This window comes from Lontra canadensis, unplaced genomic scaffold (genome assembly GCF_010015895.1).
Source record: "Lontra canadensis isolate GAN:19392208 unplaced genomic scaffold, GSC_riverotter_1.0 scaffold5, whole genome shotgun sequence".
In the NCBI taxonomy this organism is placed as follows: Eukaryota; Metazoa; Chordata; class Mammalia; order Carnivora; family Mustelidae; genus Lontra; species Lontra canadensis.
In genome coordinates this window covers 5203711-5224961 of record NW_022630999.1, presented here as the reverse complement: position 1 = coordinate 5224961, position 21251 = coordinate 5203711, and the positions used below count along the sequence as shown (strand labels likewise).

General features: G+C 36.6%; 2 protein-coding genes across 13 annotated transcripts in view; one reads left to right on the top strand and one right to left on the bottom strand.

Moving 5' to 3' along the window:
* RICTOR (RPTOR independent companion of MTOR complex 2) overlaps window positions 1-16246 on the top strand; it is a 127836-nt gene extending 111590 nt beyond the window's left edge. For 10 of the 12 annotated variants that reach the window (XM_032851365.1, XM_032851360.1, XM_032851357.1 and 7 more), the window contains 6 exons: window positions 622-706; window positions 1484-1717; window positions 9513-9668; window positions 9981-10104; window positions 11507-11645; window positions 11777-16246. In XM_032851365.1, the coding sequence (XP_032707256.1) occupies window positions 622-706; window positions 1484-1717; window positions 9513-9668; window positions 9981-10104; window positions 11507-11645; window positions 11777-11851 (813 nt within the window). In that variant the 3' untranslated portion in view covers window positions 11852-16246. The remainder of the gene's footprint in view (window positions 1-621; window positions 707-1483; window positions 1718-9512; window positions 9669-9980; window positions 10105-11506; window positions 11646-11776) is intronic. The other 2 variants (XM_032851366.1, XM_032851361.1) reach the window with 1 other exon arrangement.
* Window positions 16247-18740: 2494 nt separating this feature from the next.
* Window positions 18741-21251, bottom strand: part of OSMR (oncostatin M receptor) — a 51502-nt gene continuing 48991 nt past the window's right edge. The window contains exon 18 of the mRNA XM_032851356.1: window positions 18741-20963. Coding sequence (XP_032707247.1) covers window positions 20409-20963 — 555 coding nt within the window. The 3' untranslated portion in view covers window positions 18741-20408. The remainder of the gene's footprint in view (window positions 20964-21251) is intronic.

Below are 21251 nucleotides of genomic sequence, written 5' to 3'. Positions count from 1 at the left end.
TGAGGTGTATACCATTTGGTGGTATACACCATTCCAAGTCCCCAGAACATTATACTTCCTTCTCTTCCCATAGTAAAACAGCATCTTGTTTGATTTCTTTACCAGTATATTCTCTATAGAAGTTTAGTGAATTCTTACTTTGCTTTTTAATCACATTTGATTTATCCTTGTGTTTCTGTCTTTTTGTTTTTTGACATTGAACACAAAGTTGTGTAAGTTCGAGGTATACAGTATATTCCTTGTTTTTTGTTTTTTAATCCATGAACCTGTTTATCCTACATAGGACAGCCAAATGTGTCCAGTAATATAAAGTTGTCCTAATCCCACGAGATACTCATAAATACCTACATGATACAGCACTAAAGAATCCACATTTGTTCAGGAGTCTAAAACCATTTTAGATAAATTCTAAAAGCAATTATTTTAATATTTATTTAAATTACTAAGAGTAGATGAAAACTTTAAGGATTATTTGTTATTTTATCAAGTTTTGGAATTTAACCTTCTTTAGTGAACTTTTTGTTGTAAGTTCATGTGCTGTAGTAATTCTATTTAAATTGCATTTTGTTTAATTTTGCTAATATTCATAAAGTGAACTTCTTCATAATTGATGTGTTTTAGGTAAAGGATATTCCCTATTTTCAGACAAAAAACATACCTCCATACGATGATCGAGGTGCCAGAGTGTTTGCTCATGAGGCAGGAGGTAATGCATGGTTTTTGTTTTCATGAGACTCCTCTTTGTATTAAAAAGAAAATTCTTTTTAAAACAAAGTTGATGAAAAAGAAAATTTTTTCAGTAGGTTGACATTAAAAATTCAGATATACTTACTTTTGGATCAACTTAAAAATTATGCCAAAATAATTGTTTGAGTCAATTTAAAACTAAACCACAATATATTTTTGTGAGGGACTGTAACCGTTCTACCCAGCCTCTCAAGAAGACAAAAACTAGATCATTTGATTCTGTTTTTAAAAACTAATGCATGAAAAATTTGTGATTCTGATTCTCAAAGGTGTTTGGGGAAAGGAGAGAGAGAAAAATGTGCTTAAATATTACATGATTCTCTTTATAATGAACAATAAGATTATAACGAATATATGCATGTTAGCCATAGGTTTAAAGCTTCATAATCTTGATTTTTTTTTAGTACCTCTTTAGACTCAGAATTATTACATTTCTTTATAGAATTACTGAATAATTGAAATTATGTCTTAATTGTATGACTTTAGTTTTCCATTTTCATTTAAAATTTTATATTAAAGTAATATAAGCTTATCTGCTAACTTTATTTTCCTAATTTTAAGCAAATCACTCTTTTTTTCTCCCTAGTTAAAGTTAAGATTTTGAGTCATAAAAAGAGTTCTGGTTTTCTTCACTTATATTCCTTCTTTAAAAATTCATGTAGTTTGAGACATCTTGAAAAGAGGTGTTATTGATACTATCTTTATCAGATTTTGATTCATATTTACTTATGCACAGGTCTTCCATCTGGAACTGGAGGTCTTGTAAAAAACTCTTTTCACTTGCTACGACAGCAGATGAGTCTTACGGAAATAATGAATTCAATCCATTCAGATGCTTCTCTGTTTTTAGAAAGTACAGAAGACACTGGATTACAGGAGCATACAGATGATAACTGCCTTTATTGTGTCTGTATCGAAATTCTGGGTTTCCAGCCCAGTAATCAACTAAGTGCAATATGCAGTCATTCAGGTAAGTGATTATGTCCTTCTCTACCTAATTTGAATGTGCTCCAGTCACAAGCCATGTCCCACTTCTGTTGACCATCCCTCTTAATTCGGTTCTTACAACTTCAGCCTTAGTTCGGTCACTCAGCATTTCCCTATTGGAAGGTTGGAGGTTAGTGTTTTGTCTACAGTTTTGGCCCCTTCCGATTCATCTTTCATAGTCTTCCCTGGGATTAGTCTGTTGACAGTTCTTTACTGGCTATTCATGCCCACCACACAAGATCACACAAGATTCTTTGTGTGATATATTGTCTTTTTTTTTTCCCGTTGGACTATTATTAACATAAAATGTTACATTAATTTCAGATGTACAGTATGATGATTCAGCAATTCTGTTTTTCTTCTCTTTATTTTTTAATTCCAACATAATTAACATACAGTGTTATATTAGTTTCAGGTATACAGTATAGTGAGTCATTAATTCTGTATATTCATCAAGATAAATGTGTTCTTGATCCTCTTTATCTCTTTCACCCATGGCCCTACCCACCTCTCTTCTGGCAGTCACCGTTTTGTTTGCTGTGTTCTAGAGTCTCTTTTATTTGTGTTTCTTTTCTTTGTTTGCTTGTTTTATTAAATTCTACATATGAGTGAAATCATAGGGTATTTGTCTTTTCTGATGACTTCAGTTAGTACTATTTTCTCTAGGTCCATCCATCCGGTGCTGTTGCAAATGGCAAAATATCATTCTTTTTTATGGCCAAGTAATACTCTATTGCATTTCTATACCACATCTTTAGCCATTCACTATGAAAACTCACTTGGGTATTCCATATCTTGGCTATTGTAAGTAATGCTGCAGTAAACATAGGAATGTATATATCTTTTCAAATTAGTGTTTTCGTTTTCTTTGGGTAAATTCCCAGTATAACTGGATCATGTGGTATTTCCATTTTTAATCTTTTTTTCAGGAATTTCCATACTGTTTTCTACAGTGGCTGTACTGTAAAGGGCATTCCCATCAGCAGCGCATGAGGGTTCCTTTTTCTCCACATCCTCACCAGCAGTTGTTATTTTTTGTGTTTTGATTTTAGCCATTCTAAGATGTGAAATGGTATCTCGTTGTGGTTTTGATTTGCATTTCCCTGATGATGAATGATGTTGAGCATCTTTTCATGTGTCTGTTGGCCATCTATATGCCTTCTTTGTAAAAATGTACAGGTCCTCTGCTCATTTTTAATTGGATTATTTGGTTTTTTGGTTTTGAGTTGTATAAGTTCTTTATATATTTTGGATTTTAAGCCATTATTGCATATGTCATTTGCAAATGTCTTCTCCCATTCCGTAGGTTAACTTACTGTTTTGTTGATGGTTTTCTTTGCTGTGCAAAGTCTTTTTATTTTAGTGTAGTCCCAGTAATTTTTAAATTTTTGTTTCCCTTTTGTTTCCCTTGCCTTAGGAGACATATCTGGAGAAATGTTCCCATAGCTAATGTCAAAGAAATTAGTACCTGTTATTTTCTCTAAGGGTTCTATGGTTTCAGGTCTTTAATCCATTTTGAATTTACTTTTGTGTATGGTGTGAAAGTGGAATGAAAGTGGTCCAGTTTCATTCTTTTGCATGTAGCTGTCCAGTATTTCCAGCACCATCTGTTAAAGAAATTATCTTTCCCCCTTGTACAATCTGGCTTCCTTGTATAATTTGTCTTAGGTTCATTGACCAAATAAGTGTGGGTTTATTTCAGGCCTCTCTCTGCTCTGTACCAGTGATCTATGAGTCTGTTTTTGTGCCAGTACCATACTGTTTTGATTACTTCAGCTTTGTACTATATCTTGAAATTTTCAGGATTACTTGGCTATTTGAGGTATTTCACCATTCCATATAAATTTTAGTATTACTCTTGTTCTGTGAAAAATACTGTTGCTGTTTTGATAGGATTGCATTAAATCTGAAGGTTGTTTTGGGTAGTATGGGTATGTTATCAGTAGTGGTTCTTCTAATCCATGAACATAGATTATCTCTCCTTTTGTTTGTGTCATCTTCAGTTTCTTTCATCAGTGTTTTGAAGTTTTCAGAATATAGGTCTTTTCCTCGTTCGTTAAGTTTTTCTCCAGATATTTTCTTATTTTTGGTACAGTCGTAAATGGAATTGTTTTCTTAATTTCTCTTTCTCCTACCTCATTAGTAGTGTATAGGAATGCAACAGATTTCCTTGTATTTCATAATTCCGGGCATGAAAAATGTGTTTTCCCTGCTATTCCCTCTTCCCCGGCCCCCATACAGAAACTAACATACAGACAGTCCCTTTGGCTGGTCCACCTCACCCTGAATGTCAGTATTTTACACATGAAGCTGTCCCTCACTCTCTAAGTCAGATGTTCCCATTCCTTCATCTTTACTCTCATTGTCCTTTGTACATGGATCTCTTATAATCAATATTGGTCATTATTTTTTTCCCCTTCCACTCATTAAGTTCTTTCAGTGTATGGACTGTCATGTCTTTTCATTTTTATATTTCTAATACCTAGCTGCATACCACTTTGTAGTAGACATGTTTTTGGTGAGAGCAGACCCAGATTCAGCTATCTTATATGATACAACAAATGCCATATGCAGATCTTCCCCAACTCATGATGGAGTTACATCCTGATAAACCCATCCTAAGTTGAAAAAAATCGTAAGTCAAAATGCATTTAAAAGTCAGGAAACAGGGGCGCCTGGGTGGCTCAGTGGGTTAAGCCACTGCCTTCGGCTCAGGTCATGATCTCAGGGTCCTGGGATTGAGTCCCACATCGGGCTCTCTGCTCAGCAGGGAGCCTGCTTCCCTCTCTGTCTGTCTCTCTCTCTCTCTGCCTGCCTCTCCATCTATTTGTGATCTCTCTCTGTCAAATAAATAAATAAAATCTTTAAAAAAAAAGTCAGGAAACAGCAGATGTTGGTGAGGGTGCAGAGAAATGTTGGTGGGAATGCAACTGGTGCAGCCATTCTGGAAAACAGCATGGAAGGTTCCTCAAAAAACTAAAAATAGAGCTAACTTATGACCTAGCAATCGCACTACTGGGTATTTACCTTAAAGATAAAATGATCTGAAGGGGCACGTGCACCCAAATGTTTATAACAGCAGTGTCTGCAATAGCCAAACTACGGAAGGAGCCTAGACGTCCATCAACAGATGAATGGATAAAGAAGATGTGGTGTGTGTGTGTGTACACACACACACACACACACACACACACACTGGAATACTATGCAGCCATAAAAAGAAATGAAATCTTGCCATTTGCAATGACGTGGATGGAACTAGAGGGTATTATGCTGAGTGAAATAAATCATTCAGAGAAAGACAGTTATCATGATCTCACTGATATGAGGAATTTGAGAGGCAGGGCAAGGAGTTTGGGAGGTAGGGAAGGAAAAAATGAAACAAGATGGGATTGGGAGGGAGACAAACCGTAAGAGACTCTTAATCTCACAAAATAAGCAGGGTTGCTGCGGGGTAGGAGGGTAGGGAGAGAGTGGATGGGTTATGGACATTAGGGAGGGTATGTGCTGTGAAATGTGTAAGCCTCATGATTTGCAGACCTGTACCCCTGGGGCAAATAATACATTATATGTTAATAAAATAATTTTAAAATGCATTTAATATACATAAGCTACCAAACATTATAGGTTAGTCTATCTTAAACCTGCTCAGAACATTTTCATTAGCCTATAGGTGGGCAAAATCATCAACACAAAATTTATTTTATAAAGTGTTGACTCTCTCATGTAATTGATTAAATACTGTACTGAAAGTGAAAAACAGAATAGGTGTTTGGGAACAGAACGGTTATAGTGTATTGGCTGTTTACCCTCATGATCGTATGGCTGATTGGGAGCTGTGGATCACTGTCACTGTCCACTGTCACAAGGGAGGATCATACCATACATGACTATCCAGGAAAATTTCCAAATTCAAAATTTGAAGCAATAGAGTTTCTACTGAACGTGTATCATTTTTGCACCATTGTAAAGTCCTACCATCATAAGTTGGGCAACATGTATATTAGCAACTTCCAACTAATAGGTGTTTATATATGTGTTTAAAGTGTTTCCATGGGTACCTTTTCTTGGTGAGTATCACTTAGCCATGCTCAGAAAAACCTAGTGATATCACATTCTCTGAGTCACTCTTCTAAATTTTTCCTTGGTGTTCTGATTAAGAGCTTTCCAACTGATGGGTTTTAGCATGCTGATGCACCGCAGATAGGATATGGGTGTACTGAGATCATTAATTCCCTCAATGTTTCCATGCCTCTGGGGCCTGGGTTTGGACAGACCCTTGGACTAGGCATTTTACACTGTGAACGGCCCCTGTCCAGGGCTCCGGAATGTTGTAATTATTGTCATTTCCTGCGAGTGAGAAGTTTGGGCAGTATTGTTCTGATGTATCGCGCACTGTAAAAAATAATGTGTTTTAAGTCATTTTGGCTCCATCATTTATGATATTTTTAGTTTCTGCAAGTTCTGCTTCATTTGTATACTTACTCATCAGCTACTTAGGAAGTACTTACTATGGACTCGACTTTACTGTTTTCTACTTACTTTATCAAATAAGAAATAGGGAAACCACCTCTCATGTACCTAGTCACAAGATAGCTAATTCTATTGTAATCCATTTGTGACCTGTCGTGGGGAGAGTGATCAGGCAGAGCATCATGAGGTTTGGGACTTGCGAAAGACCTGCTGCAGGCGGAAAGGCACTCACCTTGGCAGCCATCAGAGCCTCTCAGCTGGTTGGCTAGTGATAAGATGTGTTAGAGTAAGAAGCAGCAGGGGAAGAATAGCTCTGAATTGGGAAATGATTACAGTTTACTACTGATACCCATCTTAGAAGTGTGAAGGGAGGAAGGCCAGATGGTTAAAAAGTTGCCAAACCTTCATTCATTCATTCATGCCCTCAACATAATATTTATTATGCTACTACCACGGGTCAGGCATTAAACTAGATGCCAGAGAAAAATTTGTGAGAGGGAAAAGTAAAAAACAAAACACATAAACACTGTTCTTGCACTCTTTGAGCATTCAGTGGGGAAAGAAATGGGTGAATGGATTGATTGATCACTTGATCAATCGAGTATGTGAATATATGTGAATCGAATGTGTGCATATAGTACTGCATTTGTAACAAGTGCCATCAAGAATAGGTACATGGTATCAGCAAAGGAATATAACCAAGCAGGCAGGTCAAAAAAGAGACTTCTGAGGAAGTTACTATTGAGCTATGATCTAAAGAATGAATAGAAGCTAAAAAAGGTGAAGATGGAATATAGAAAGTTTAAAGACAGAGTGAACAACCTAAGCAACGGTCTTCTCTCATGAGAGCATGCATGGAGAATAGTAGGGACCAAAAAGACATCTGTGTAAACTAAAACCTAGACAGTAAGAGGGAAGCAGGTATATGATCAGCCTGGAGAGATGGGCAGCGAGCAGGTCCTGCAGAACTCTTGCTACGTAGAGTGTGGTCGGCATACCAGCAGCATCAGCATCACCTGAGAGCTTGTCAGAAATGCAGAATCTCCAACTCCACGCTATGCGCAGAATCAGAATCTGCACTCCCACGAGACTCCCAGGTTGTTCATGTGCATAATAAAGTTTGAGAAGCATTCCTGTAGGCCATATTGAGGATTTTGTATATCAGGAAGAAGACTTCATATTGTCCATGGCAGATGACTAAAAAATAATCCCTGTGCTATTTAATGATCATTTTAAAGGAACATCTAGACTTGAACATAAGACATTTCTTTGTCTAAAACTTCTGGTCTGGTGGTAATGGTTCAAAAGTTTAATGCTCAGAGGAAAGGCTATTGGAATAAGATATCTGGTAACGTTTTAGTCTGCATCTGCCACCTTCACAGATTTTTATGCATTGTATGGTTCTAGTGTGCTTAGAGGAATGTTTTTTTTTTTTTTTTCTTACTGAGAATGCTTGACATGTTCAGAGATAGGACCTGATTCTGACAGGTTAGAAATGCTAGGAGTCATCATAGGTTAAAGGTGAGGTGGAAAAAGTTTGTAACTTTCCAGAAACGTGTTGACTGAATGAATGAACTTTCTTATTGTTCCTTGTGCTGAAATACTTTGTCATCATAGTCCCTGGGTAGCATATCTACTGATTCTAAAATAATATATTCATCTCTTACCTAGTTATTCAGCATTACTGTTTTTTATTATTTTTTTTAAAGATTTTATTTATTTGACAGAGATCACACAAGTAGGCAGAGAGGCAGGCAGAGAGAGAGAGAGGAGGGGAAGCAGGCTCCCTGCTGAGCAGAGAGCCCAATGTGGGGCTTGATCCCAGGATCCTGGGATCATGACCCAAGCCGAAGGCAGAGGCTTTAACCCACTGAGCTACCCAGGCGCCTGCATTACTGTTTTTTAAAAAATATATCTTCAGTTCTCAGATTTTTGGCACAAGTTTTATTTTTTAAATCAATGAATGATTAAATAGCATGTGTTACTTTTAAGTGCCTGAAAGGCACATGATTTCCTTAATAAGCAAAATTTTAAAACTATGCTAAATTTATAGATCATCTATTCCAAGGAACCAAAGCATTTTCTACTTAGTATTTTATAAATTGTCATCTTAGGAAGTGTTTAGAGGTGAGGTGAAAGGGTCATATCTCTTCAAAAGAAAACAGCATTGGGAGAGATTGACATTGGTTTGGTTTCCTGGGTTTTAAAAATAGAGCTTTTTTGTTCTCTACTGTGACAACATGCTATAGTAGAAAGAGTACTGGACCATTTGTCAAAAGCTCTTACCTTCTGGCTGAGTTGTATCTCCTCTCTCTGAATCTTTCTTCTTTCATGAGATGAAAACTTCAATTAATTTCTAGTATTTCTTATAGTACCAAGGTTGTATGATTTTATAGGTTGCCCAGTGTTACTCTCTACAAGAACAGCCAAAGACTTCCTGATGATGTCCATTTGCTCTAATCATTGTAAGAGCTCAGGAGAATTTTAAATCAAAAAAGTTAATGTCAGTTTAGCAATACTGAGATATTTGGTTGACTTCAAAATCCCATCTAGGAGTACCTTAGCAATGCATGGGTAGTGTAGTAAGGAAAGAACTGATAAGCTCAGGGAAGTGTAATTCTTATATTGGTAATTATTAAATGGGGAGAAAAGCAAGTCACAGAATAAGAAATAAAACATAATCCCACTTACACACCCGAAGAACCAGAAAAACAAAGTTAAAGTAGCAAAAGATCTTAAAAGATATATATGTCGGGGGTGCGTGGGTGGCTCATTGGTTAAATGTCTATCTTCAGCTCAGTTCATGATTTCAGAGTCCTGGGATCAAGCCCTACATTGGGCTCTCTGCTCATCAGGGAGTCAGCCTTTCTCTCTCTCCTTCTGTGTTCTCTCTGTCTCAAGTAAATAAATAAAACCTTAAAAAATACACACACACGCACATATGTGTGTGTCAAACTTCGAACTATATTTCCCTTTGGAGAAGTATTTATTTTGGGGGTGGGAATATGGGATGGGGTAGGTAAGATACATATCTGTTTCACTCTATGTACAGCTTTCATTTGAATTCTTTAATCATATATTCATATATTTTGTAATTTAGGAAAATAAAATTTCATGTATAAATGTCTCTAGAATTCAACAGATTTCACTATCTGAGCAGTACAAATTTACTTTGAAGATCATCATGGAAAATAATTGTTGAAAACTGGAAAGAAATCATAAGAAATCATCTCTTTGGTATATAATGAAGCATAGGAATTAAACCATTATGATACTTTAATAGAAATAACTTTTTTTTTCTTCAGACCTTCAAGACATTCCATATTCTGATTGGTGTGAGCAGACGATCCATAATCCCTTAGAAGTGGTTCCTTCTAAGTTTTCGGGGATTTCTGGATGCAGTGATGGAGTGTCTCAAGAAGGCTCAGCCAGCAGCACCAAAAGCACAGAACTGCTACTAGGTTAGTTTGCAGATTTACATCCAAGCATTGTTAATAAAACCATACTTAGTTTTGTTGTTGTTGTTGATAAGTAATGGAAATTATCTCAAAACTACAAGTCAGTTTTATTCAGGTGTACTTAGCCAACTGTTGGAGCTACTGTTGTGTATCCTCTTAGCCTTCCTCTTCCATTAGAATTTTGATCCCAAAATGATTGACAGATTAGGTGCAGTTTATCTCCGTTTGAGATCTTTAGGTAAGATTTAAAGAATCTCACAAGTTGCAATCATTTTCTATTGTGATAAAGATAGAATATTTTCATCTTTTCTTTAGGTGTTAAAACAATTCCAGATGATACACCAATGTGCCGTATACTCCTTCGCAAAGAAGTCTTGAGATTAGTCATTAATTTGAGTAGTTCAGTATCAACAAAATGTCATGAAACTGGGCTTTTAACGTAAGTAAACTATAAACATGGCTATTCTTTGTTCTGCTTTTTAGGGTGAAAAGATCCTTGAAATACTTCAAAAGTTAGATTAATTAGCTTACATCCGTAGTTCTGCATGGTATATCTGTGTGAGGCTAGATTTTCTTCACATACTTCAACCAAAATAACGTATGGTCAGAGATTGAACACAGAAATAGGTATGTGAATCCAGCTATCCTCTATTAAGCTGGACTTTAAAGAGATCTGTAAAAATGTAAAATACCACTCCTCTCACTTTTTTGGTTTTAAAAAATTATTTTTTATTAAAATGTAAATATTTATGGGGTACCTGGGTGGCTCAGTCAGTTAGGCATCCGACTCTTCATTTTGGCTCAGGTCACGAGATTTAACCCCATTTTGGGCTCTACACTCAGGGCAGTCTGCTTGGGATCTACCTTCTTCCTGCCCCCCCACAACCCAAACACCCCCACCCCTGCTTGCTCACTCTCTCAAAAAAAAAAAAAAGTATATATTTATGTTAACAAGTAATGGGTTTGTTTTATAAATGAATTAAAGCATATTTTGAAGTTTTCTCAATTTTAATTTCTAATATGGTAATTAGCAATGGCCAAAGCCCACAAAAAATAAGCTTTTGGGGGTCTTCTTTAATTTTTAAGAAAGTATGCGAATCCTGAGACTGAACAGTTTGAGAAAGGCGGCCTACACAAAAACAAGTGATATTTTCTTGGTTTAATTTTTTCCCTAATTTTCCTCTTTTCTTGTAATAAAAGTTGCAAGATTTTAATTTTTCTCCCCTAAATCATAGCAACACGATAAAGGAAAATTCACATTGAACTATGACCATCATTGATCTGTGCTATTAAAAGTAGTGCGGTCCTCCGAAGAAATGCAGCTCAGAGTCTCCTGTGGACCTTTTAAAAGAACTGTAACACAGATGCCGGGGTCCCCCTGCAGACCTCCTGGCCAGATGCTCCAACAGTAGTGGGTCCTTAGCCTGTGTGTTACCCCAGTGCCACCCCACCCCCGCTTCTGCGATGCTATCTTAGCTAAAAGCCACTGTTAGAAGGTAGATAGATACAAAGAGGCCAGTCAAGGATATTTCAAACTTAATTTTGAAAATAGTTTAGTCATCTTAGGCTGATAAATAAGTTTTGCCATTTCTCATGCTAGTGAAAAAGAATATTTCTGACTCTTTCAATCATCTTAAGAAATAACCCCAAACTTAAAATATCTATTTGAAGTTTGAGGTAGAAATATTTAATATTTTATATTCTTATGCCATCATTCCAAATATGCCATCTGATCAATGTCTGGAGGAAAAAAATATTTTAAAAGTGGTATTTTGGAAGGAAAAATAGTAAGTCATTATTAATGGTTTTTAATCACACCATCGTCTTTTCTTTGGTTTTAGAATTAAAGAGAAGTATCCTCAAACATTTGATGACATCTGCCTTTACTCTGAGGTTTCCCATTTGCTCTCACACTGCACATTTAGACTTCCATGTCGGAGGTTCATACAAGAATTATTTCAAGATGTACAGTTTTTACAAGTAAGTAAGATTTGTATTTCTGAAATTTAACTTTCAAGAATAATTCTGTGTTTGGGGTTAAGAGAGAGATTCTATCTTTCGATAACACTAGAAGGTCATTCACAGTAATCATTTTACCACTTCTTTCCTAGATGCATGAAGAAGCAGAGGCTGTGCTGGCAACATCACCAAAGCAACCTTTAGTTGATACATCTGCTGAATCCTGACCTCATGGTTATGATGTATATAGATTGTGAATGCTATATATATTCATATTTGTGGATTTCCTAAAAGCCTCAGAAAATGCTGGCTGACTGGGCAGCAAAGACAGGAGTATCTTCTGTTCCAGCCATTACTGGTACACGCACAGTTGGAACTGCAGACTTCCCTAACCAAAACAACTTCCTCTTTTCCCTGTTGAACCCTCTGGGGGTTCATTGCTCATTACCACAGTTTTACGAGTTTTAGTTTCCATAATATGCAAGAGCCAAGCACTGAATACCTACATAAGTGTTTTCTATTTTTTCATTTTAAGAGCATAATAACAGTGGAACAATAATAGGATATCCAGAAGCACCCTTCATGCAGTTATTTCTGAATTCTTTTTTTAGGATAAATATAAAGATGCCTTGTTTGTTAACTAACTCCTGGAAACCAGGAATCAGTGTCTCTGAGGCTACACCCTGTCCCACAGTGGGGTGTGCTGTAACTGCTGGTATTAGAGGGGGAACTTTGGCCCTTCCACATTTTTCTTAATATTTGTAACACTACTTCAGAGGTTTGTAACCTCAAAGCAAAAGAAGAGCCTCAACAACCCAGGACTTGTAAGTTATTTTTATGTTACTAGACTTGCAAACAGTTTTGTTTTCTGTCTCTTCAGTTTTGTGGCAATGTGTTAGTATAGGTTATTTGAACCAATTAAGGTTTTTCACTACAGTTCTTGATTCAAATCAGAATGTCATTTTATAATTCAAAGTATTTCCCAGTTGTAAATGTTTTCAGTGGACTCCTCATTTTCATCAACTTCCCATGTCACCATTTGAAACAGGAACTTGAACAAGCGCTATTAATTGAGACCTAAAACAAAAGAAAGCAGTAACTAACACTTTGGATCTCTTGACAGAGAAGTTTGCCTCTGGTTTACACATTCCATGGGAAAAGAAGAGCCATATTTCCTTTTAAAAAAATCATAAATGCAACTTGAATTATGATTAAAAATTGTAGTGAAAAGCCTTAAGTACCAAATTTTAAAGCAGCAGTAATTTAATTTTTTTCTATCAGTGTTCTTGTTTTGCACAAACTGAATGCAGTGATAGGTGAGTTTATCAGTACAGTCATTGCCTTTATCATATTTGTGAAGTTATTAAGTTGATGAGGGCAAGGTTTTGTTTATTTGTGTGTTTAATTTGTATATGTCTAAAGATATTTGGAAATCTTTACAGGAATTAAACATATATGCAAATTTGTATATAAAAATAGCATGGCCATCACCAGTAGAATGCTTGTAAATGAAAGGATTATCTTTTTTGAGGTCTATATATAAATAGAAAAAAATCCAGCTGGACTGATTAGGACCCTTTTTTTTAATTCATTTGTTTATACCATTTTTACAGTTAACACATCAGCTTTGACACAGTCCTAGTACCTTGAGTAATATTTTCCCATAGTACAGATCCTTTTTATAACAGGCTTGTTCTTTGAGATCTCTGTAAAGAACCCTGTGAACTAGAAAACATAACTCACAGAGATAGTTTTTTTTTTGTTTGTTTGTTTTTGTTTCTTTTTAATTTACTGGCACTGAAAGTTCCAACTGGGATGAAACATTTCATCTCACTTCGTAACACCTCTTCGACTGCACTTCAGTGAATTGTTCTTACATGCACTGTGTAGCAACTTACATTTATAACAAAGCAGATAAGGGCTGTAAGCTGCTGCTTATGTTAAAAAGTGGTTCTTCAGATTTTCTCTCATAAAATCCAAGTGAAAATAAAATATTTTTTTTAACTTTAATTTATCACTGAACCCAAGTGTTTATTTAAATGTTAACAGTACTATTAAGAACGTTGCCTGTCACCTTGGTCTTTGGTCTTGGATGACTAAAATGCCTTCCAGAGAACCAAATGTCAGAGTTACTAGACCAAATAGTGGTTAAAAACTCCAGAGGAGGTAATTTAGTAATCTTATTCATAATGGGGTTGACATATTTTAGACATTCATTTTAAACACTACCTCAGTTAATATAGAATATAAAATCTGTGGTTTAATCCCTCAAAAGTTAACAGTAATTATTCTTTGTCCACACACACACATACACACACACACATGCACACAACTGTCCCCATCCTGGACCCCACTTCACTCAACCATCTTGAAATGAAGTCTCTGTTACTATTAGCCTGAACAGTTTGACTATTACTTTGAAAGACATGTATGTATACATTATAATAATTGCCTGTAGCACTTAGTTTGGAGAGACAAGAGTTTTGTGGTTATCAATAATCTAAGAAAAAATGTCTGTACTTAAATGCATAGTGCTATTTGGTTTATCCATATTTCACTGACAGGTCTAATACGTTTTCAAGTACTCATCTGTATAAAGGTAGACTTTTATGATGAAAAATGCTCACATGCAGTGCCAAGTGATTAACTTAGTGTTTAAAAATATTAAATTATAGCAGAAAAGATTAGGAATGGTGTCAGTGATAATAGAAATAATCGAGAAGATCATCTATAAATAATAGATACTACCAGACTATAAAATACCAAAATAATGTCAAATACTGTAGTTTTTCAAGATTTTAGAATTAATCTTAGTCCTATAAATTTGTACTATTGGTAATTATTGAACAATTTGGAGGAATTTGGGCAGTTGTGCTGGTTGTAAACTGTGAATATCTAATTGTAAAGTGAACTGTCATTTCTAATTGAAAATTTTTTTCAAGAACAGATTACAGCTTCACATACTAAGTAAATACTGATAAATAATAAGGAAATTAGAAATTAGTATTAATAATTAAATATGGTCTAAAATTTCTTATACTTTTATTTCCTATTTATGCCTAGGTAGATTTGAAGGGGGTAAGTCTCCCTAATAAAAATTTTTCTAATAAAGATTAGTAGCATAAGTACATTCTGTAAGACAGCGACATTAAAAGAGGCTCTTTGGAGGGATATACATTCTTATACTAGTTATTCTAACATCATGTGTACAAGGTCTTTTGAAATGGTAGCTTTTTTAGCTCTTTTATCCAGAGCTTGAGATAATTAAAGCTGAGTTTTTCAGGGCATATTAAAATGTTCAACAGTGAGGTGTCAATGCTTATTTAGATTTGTCTACTGCTCTTTATAATTTTTTTTTCATTCCATTCAGAGGATGCCTTTTATCCCCACATTAAAGCACAGATCATTGAGCAATAAAAACTAATCAAATTGTCATCCAAATTATAACTGCAATTGTTTTTGCATGGTAAGAGTGAGGTGCTAATTTTGTGTGAGATTAGCTTTGTAAAACTACCTTGGGAAAAAGTCCTTTGGAGTTAAGGTTTTCCCCCTTTTGTTTTATGCTTCCAGTGTTGTCTCAAATTCACAGTCCATTAAACTTGGGAAAAAAGAAAAGGTAGAGTTAACAGAGTTTTATGAGAAGAACTGATGAAATAAAAGAACATTTCAGGTTTTCCAAAATGTAAGTTGGGAAAGGCCTCCCTTGGCTCCCCATTCAGGAAATCCATTATCACAAGCTTAATTTCAAGAGTTTCACTACAGTGAGAGTGTCATTATAATAGCGTGCTAGTGAAATGGATAGCAGTGCTTATCAGACAATATTGAAATCTGTGAGAATCTTTCTAGGAACATTCTTTTTTCTTTAAGTTCCAGGTTCCCAAAGTATTTCTCATTCATAGTAGGTTTTTATGACTCACACAGGATGTGGCTCCCCCCGCACTGGAGTATTTTTATAATGTAGGTGGATAGCTATGCGACAGCATGCTTTAATTGCACATCTTGTTTTTCTTTACAAAATATTTAATTTGAAAAATATAATTTATGCCAAAAAGTATACTTTGTAATTTTGCCACTAAATAGGTTGATTTAGCACAAAATACAAAGACTTGGGTCAGAGCGGGGGAGAGATAAAAATTTTTCATAGATAATAGTTGAAAAATGCTCCATTACTGGCCTGACAGAAACCCTGAAGCTGCATTGTAAAACAAATGGTGTAAATTAGTTTTGAAAAGTGGTAAGGGATTGTGAAAAAAAATCTCAGACTTACTGCTCCCTAGCCACATGATATCCTTTTTTTATTTAGTAATAAGCTGCTACATATTTGGAGGTTCTGGTGTTTGTAGGTCACTGAACAGACATTGAAATCTGATTTATATTGTATAACTGTAACATAGAAAGAAAAGTATTTATATATTTTCCGTAAGAATATTTCATTGAGTTCTGTATAATTTAAAGAAGGTTTGTCCCCAAATGGTTTTGCTCACCTTGATTTTTTTTGTGTGTGTGGTTTTCTTGTTTTTGTATAATGTGTACAGTTTATGTCAAGGGCATTAAAAGCCTCCTGAAGCATAATCTTATTAAAGGGATACATTGTTAATAAAATGTACTTAAAATTCTTAAAACTTGTGTTGTTCTGTTTGAAATTTTAAACAATCAGTGTTGATTTAATTATGTACCATAGAGGCTGACACGTGTGACTCCCAGTAAAAATGATTTTTAGGTACCACAGATAAGAGTCTAGTTCAGTAATACATTAGTGGCTCATCCAGATGTTTTGAGATATCTACACTTTAAACATTCTTCATAATCTAATCAAACAAATAACTTTACAGGTTTTATTTTTAACTTGAAATCATTGTGGAGTGTTTGAAAAAATGGATCTATCTTTAGCCAGAATAGTTCTGAATTTTTTGAGGAAATAATATACAGTAAAGACGATGAGTTTGATGATGACGTTTCTGTGGAAGGTACTTGATTTCTCAGGCAGAAAACTATCCTGATCAGATGGGCTATCAGTACAGCCACCTAGTGGCAAAAGAAAATACCACAAGGGAAATTACCAAGGCTGGAAAATAAAATTCAGTGTCAAAGCCAGGTCAAAGCTAGTTTACAGTTTTCTAAATGTGGTAAAATATATGTCTCACTTTCAGAAATAGATTTGTTTGGATAGATTGGTCTTTAGGCACATTTCTGTATATCATTTTCCCATCGCCTTCTGTGTACGTTTGTTGGTCAACAAAAACAGAGTTGGCCCCAAAATAAACTAAAAGCAGACTTAATAATCATTAGACAGCTGATCTTTGGAAAGTGTGGACCTAAACTTCAGAAAGTTTGTTTCATTTGAAAAAACCCGATTCTCTGGTACCTAAAAGTTCTCAAAAATAAAGTATCGTCTTAGTCCATTCAGGCTGCTAGAACACCACCACAGCCTGGGTAGCTTACAAACAACAGAAATCTGTTTCTGCCATTCTGGAGGCTGGAAGTCTGAGGCCAGAGGGCTGGCACAGTTGAGGGAGGGCCCTCTTCCAGAGTGCTTGTTGTGTCCCTACATGACAGAAGGAATAGGAGCCTTGCAGGGTATCCTAAGAGCATTAATCCCAAGTACGTGAGGGCTCCAGCCCTGTGACCTAATTACCTTCCAAAGGCCCCATCTCCTAATACTATCATCTTTGGGGGCTAGGATTTCATCATATATTGAGGGGGACTGTCATTGAGATCATAGCATGATTTCAAAAAAAGCAAAATACTCTAAAACTTTGTCTCTTTAGTGCTTATCCTAGAGGATTAAGTCAACTGCATTTGCTTCGTACTTTAAATTGAATATATTTAGTTACTGTGTTGTAAATCTTTTAAGTACTAATTCTGAAGGGTTTTTCTCCTGTTGTATCTCTTCGGGGGTTTCTAAAGTTCTACTTAAGGGAAAATGTTAAATACGTTTTGTAGATTCTTTGAGATGAAAGCCAGTTTTCTTTCGACAGAGCTCTTAGGAGAAATACTAGTTGTCTAATTTAACTTGATTTTCTCAATAAATACACATTCTGGTGGAGAGTCCGTTTTGCTAGAATCAGCGGTGAGTCAGGTAGATGCTAGAATGTGAGCAAGCTCCTTTGGCAAGTGCGTGGTTCTGCTGTGTGGCTAAGTCCTTGCTCTGCGTGATCGCGGTACCCACGCAGCTGAGGACCACTCTCCAGGTTGATGTGATATTTATAGGTCATTAATGCCAGTCCTGCACACCATCAAAATACCTTGATATTTTTAAAGCGCTGTTACTAATTTGGCTTTAGGTACTTTGTTTTGTTTGCTTTTAAGTAGGCTCCATGCCCAGCGTGGAGCCCAAGGTGGGGCTTAAACTCATGACCCTGAGATTGAGACCTGACCTGAAATCAAGGGTTGGACATTTAGGTGACCCTAGGTAAAAAATTTTTTAAGGTATATTATGGTTATGTTAGGAAAAATAGGGCTTAGAGAAACAAATATTTGCAGGTGAAATTGTATGATTTGCTTCCAAATACTGTCAGGAGGGAGAGTGAAAAAGGACCTGGATGGGCTGAAACAGCCATGGGTTAGTAGCTGTTGGAGCTGATGATATACATAAGGGTTTGTTAAACTATTATACTTTTGTGTCATTTGAAATTTTCCAGGAGTATTTTTTTAATCCTGATTTTACTGACATGAATACAAATTTCAGAGTTTCTGAAGAACACTTCTTAAAGCAATGCTGTTAAGATGGCACATAGTATTGACATTAAGGTTTTAAATATGAATGTATTTGATGTGATGGGCACGGGTGAGGGATGTTTATAGCCAGAAGTGTAGTCACGGTGATATTGGAAGCATAAAGTTACATAGCCCAACATTTCCTGTTGGTGTGTTGCTATTATTTCAGAAAGACATGATTTGACTTAGGACAGTGCGTCTCAAAGTTGAGTGTGTGTCCAAATGCCTGGGAGGGAGCTGATGAAATATATAGACTTCAGGCCTCATACCATAGAGATTTCTGATGAGGAGGTGTGGAGTGGTACCCAGAAATGTACATTCTTAGTAAGCTCACAAGGTGATTTATTAACTACATTCACTGTTAGATTCTTATTTCATTGAGGTAGAGAAAATACAAAATGCAGTGGTGAACTATTTTAATTAAGACTTTTTGCGACAAAAATGACTTCAAGCTTTCATGGGTTATTTTTAAAGGAAAATCTATATGAAAGATAGTATTTACAAATCCGTCTTCACTGCCATTGACCTTTCTTTTGTAATTGTTCACCATGAGAAAGCAATAAAGAGGCTAAATGATGACAATACTGGCCCCCGAAGTCGTCTCGAAACTATCAGACTAATCGAGATAGTCGTTTGGACTGTGTTAGTAGTACATAATCAGCTTTTCCAACAAAAGGTTTAGTTCTACATAAGAAAAAAGTTGAAAAGCCTGAACAGAAGCCCTGGTTTGTGCTGGTATATTCAAGCCAGTTGGCAGTCCCCTCACTCGCAGATGCGGATCTTTTGCTCTCACTCTTGGTTGTGTCGTGTTGATGACACACTGCAGGGCATTTGGTGCCAGAGGTCTAGATGGTGTCATTTCCAGCACAGCAAACAAGGAACTCCTGATCAGGCTTGCTTAGAAATGTGATAAGTAAACAGGAAGCATTGATGGGTAGAAGGAAGAGAAAGGAACAGGCACATACCGAACACCTGTTAAGCATCTGGTGCATTTGTATATATTGATTCAAGGAGACAAAGCTGCTGCTGAGCGAATACAGAACTTCCCACTCTATATAGCTTTTTACAATTCTGTCGAAACCATGCCCAAAAATGACATTTCTGTTTATTCACTGTTAGCATAATAAGAATATAAATGAGACAGGGTGTTTTCCTGACCCAGACAATTGCAGGGACCAAAGGGTACTAAATGAAAACAGGTCTTTATATATAGTAGTTCTTTAAAAAAAAAAAAAAAAAAAAAAGAGGAACCATAAAGTGTGAATGGAATTAATAATAACATTTTTTTTCTATTCTGAGGTAGTTGTCAAAAATTATGGCCAAAGACTGATGTCTACCAAGTAGGAGTGCTGTTGTCTTGACACTAAGTTCCTTGCCAATCCCATTCTTTAACTGTAGTAAGCTAAATGGAAAGGCAGTTGTGGGGATCTTAGTTTATATTCACATTTCTTACCTTTCAGATAAGGTCTATGGGCCCAGAAGAGTTCATTTTACTGCCATCAATGAACTACAAATTGTTCTCACTTAAAGGCAAGTCTCAAATCTCGTTTTATTCTCAAACATCTGTGACTCTCTTAGTAAACACACCCAGAATAAATTAATCTGGGCATCCTATGGTCTAGTAACGAATCTTCTGTGGCCTTCGCTAAAACCTTAAATCTAGTTTCTTTACCCTTAAGATACTGGACATGGGGTAAAACTTAATGGAAATATTTCCTTTCTAAAAACTGAACTTCCAGAACCACAGCCACCCTGTCCAATACTGAGTGGGCAGGGTCTATCCCCGTGCCTAGTGCCAGGTCTGCTCTTCCAAAGGTGAGCCTGAAACACACAGCAGCAATGTAAGCCTATTCCCATGATCCCATTTCTACGGCAAGCCTGCTCCAAGGAGAGATGTTAAGTTCCATAGTTTCTGACCTTTGAAACCAAGCCAGACTCTAGTGGTCTCATGTGCCAACTGGGACTGCTCACTGGAAACAGGTGCCGAGGCATCGGGTGATGGAATGGTGCTGGCGATGCTCCTTTTTTGCGTCTATGTAGCATAAAGGCATGAAATGGGTATACTGATCAGTGGTAGTGTTCACCTTCATCTAAAAGGGTAATGGAAGAGAGGCTGCTACTCCCACTCGAGGGAGGAGAGGCAAGACCCAAGGGTATGGCCATCTGCATTTTATATTCTGAACAGAGTGCTGGCTCTGGTGGATTTGTGGGGAGATTGGACTTGTCTCCAGACGTGGGTGAAGCCAACTGGGACACATAATTTAGACTAGTTTCTCCAGCTGGAATTTCTCCCAGGGAGTTCATGTAGTTTTGTTCTAGTGCCTTTAGTAAATTTTCAGGTGATGTCAACAGTCCCAGCTGACTCGGTGGGGCATTAGGGGGTGCTGGGACATGGCCACAAGAAGCAGAGTCAGAAGCTGCCTGATTATAGGTAAAGTTCTCAAAACAGATGCAGGGTCCAGGGCTGGAGTATCTCTTCTCTGTTGGAAGGAGGTAAAGGTAGGTGGGCTTGGTAGACTCCGTTTCGGTGAGTGACTTCCTAGTGCCTTCCTGCTTGTTTAGAACTTCAATAGAGTCGGGAACACAGTCCTTGATATTCATTATTGTTAGGTGAGGATTCTCCTGGAACAAACAAACAACATGCGAATATGAAATGTGTGTGTGTAAGGGGCGCCTGGGTGGCTCAGTGGGTTAAGCCACTGCCTTCGGCTCGGGTCATGATCTCGGAGTCCTGGGATCGAGCCCCGCATGGGGCTCTCTGCTCAGCAGGGAGCCTGCTTCCTCCTCTCTCTGCCTGCCTCTCTGCCTGCTTGTGATCTCTCTGTCAAATAAATAAATAAAATCTTAAAAAAAAAAAAATGTGTGTATGTGTGTCCGAGTATATAAAGTATGTGAAATGCTAAAGTATGT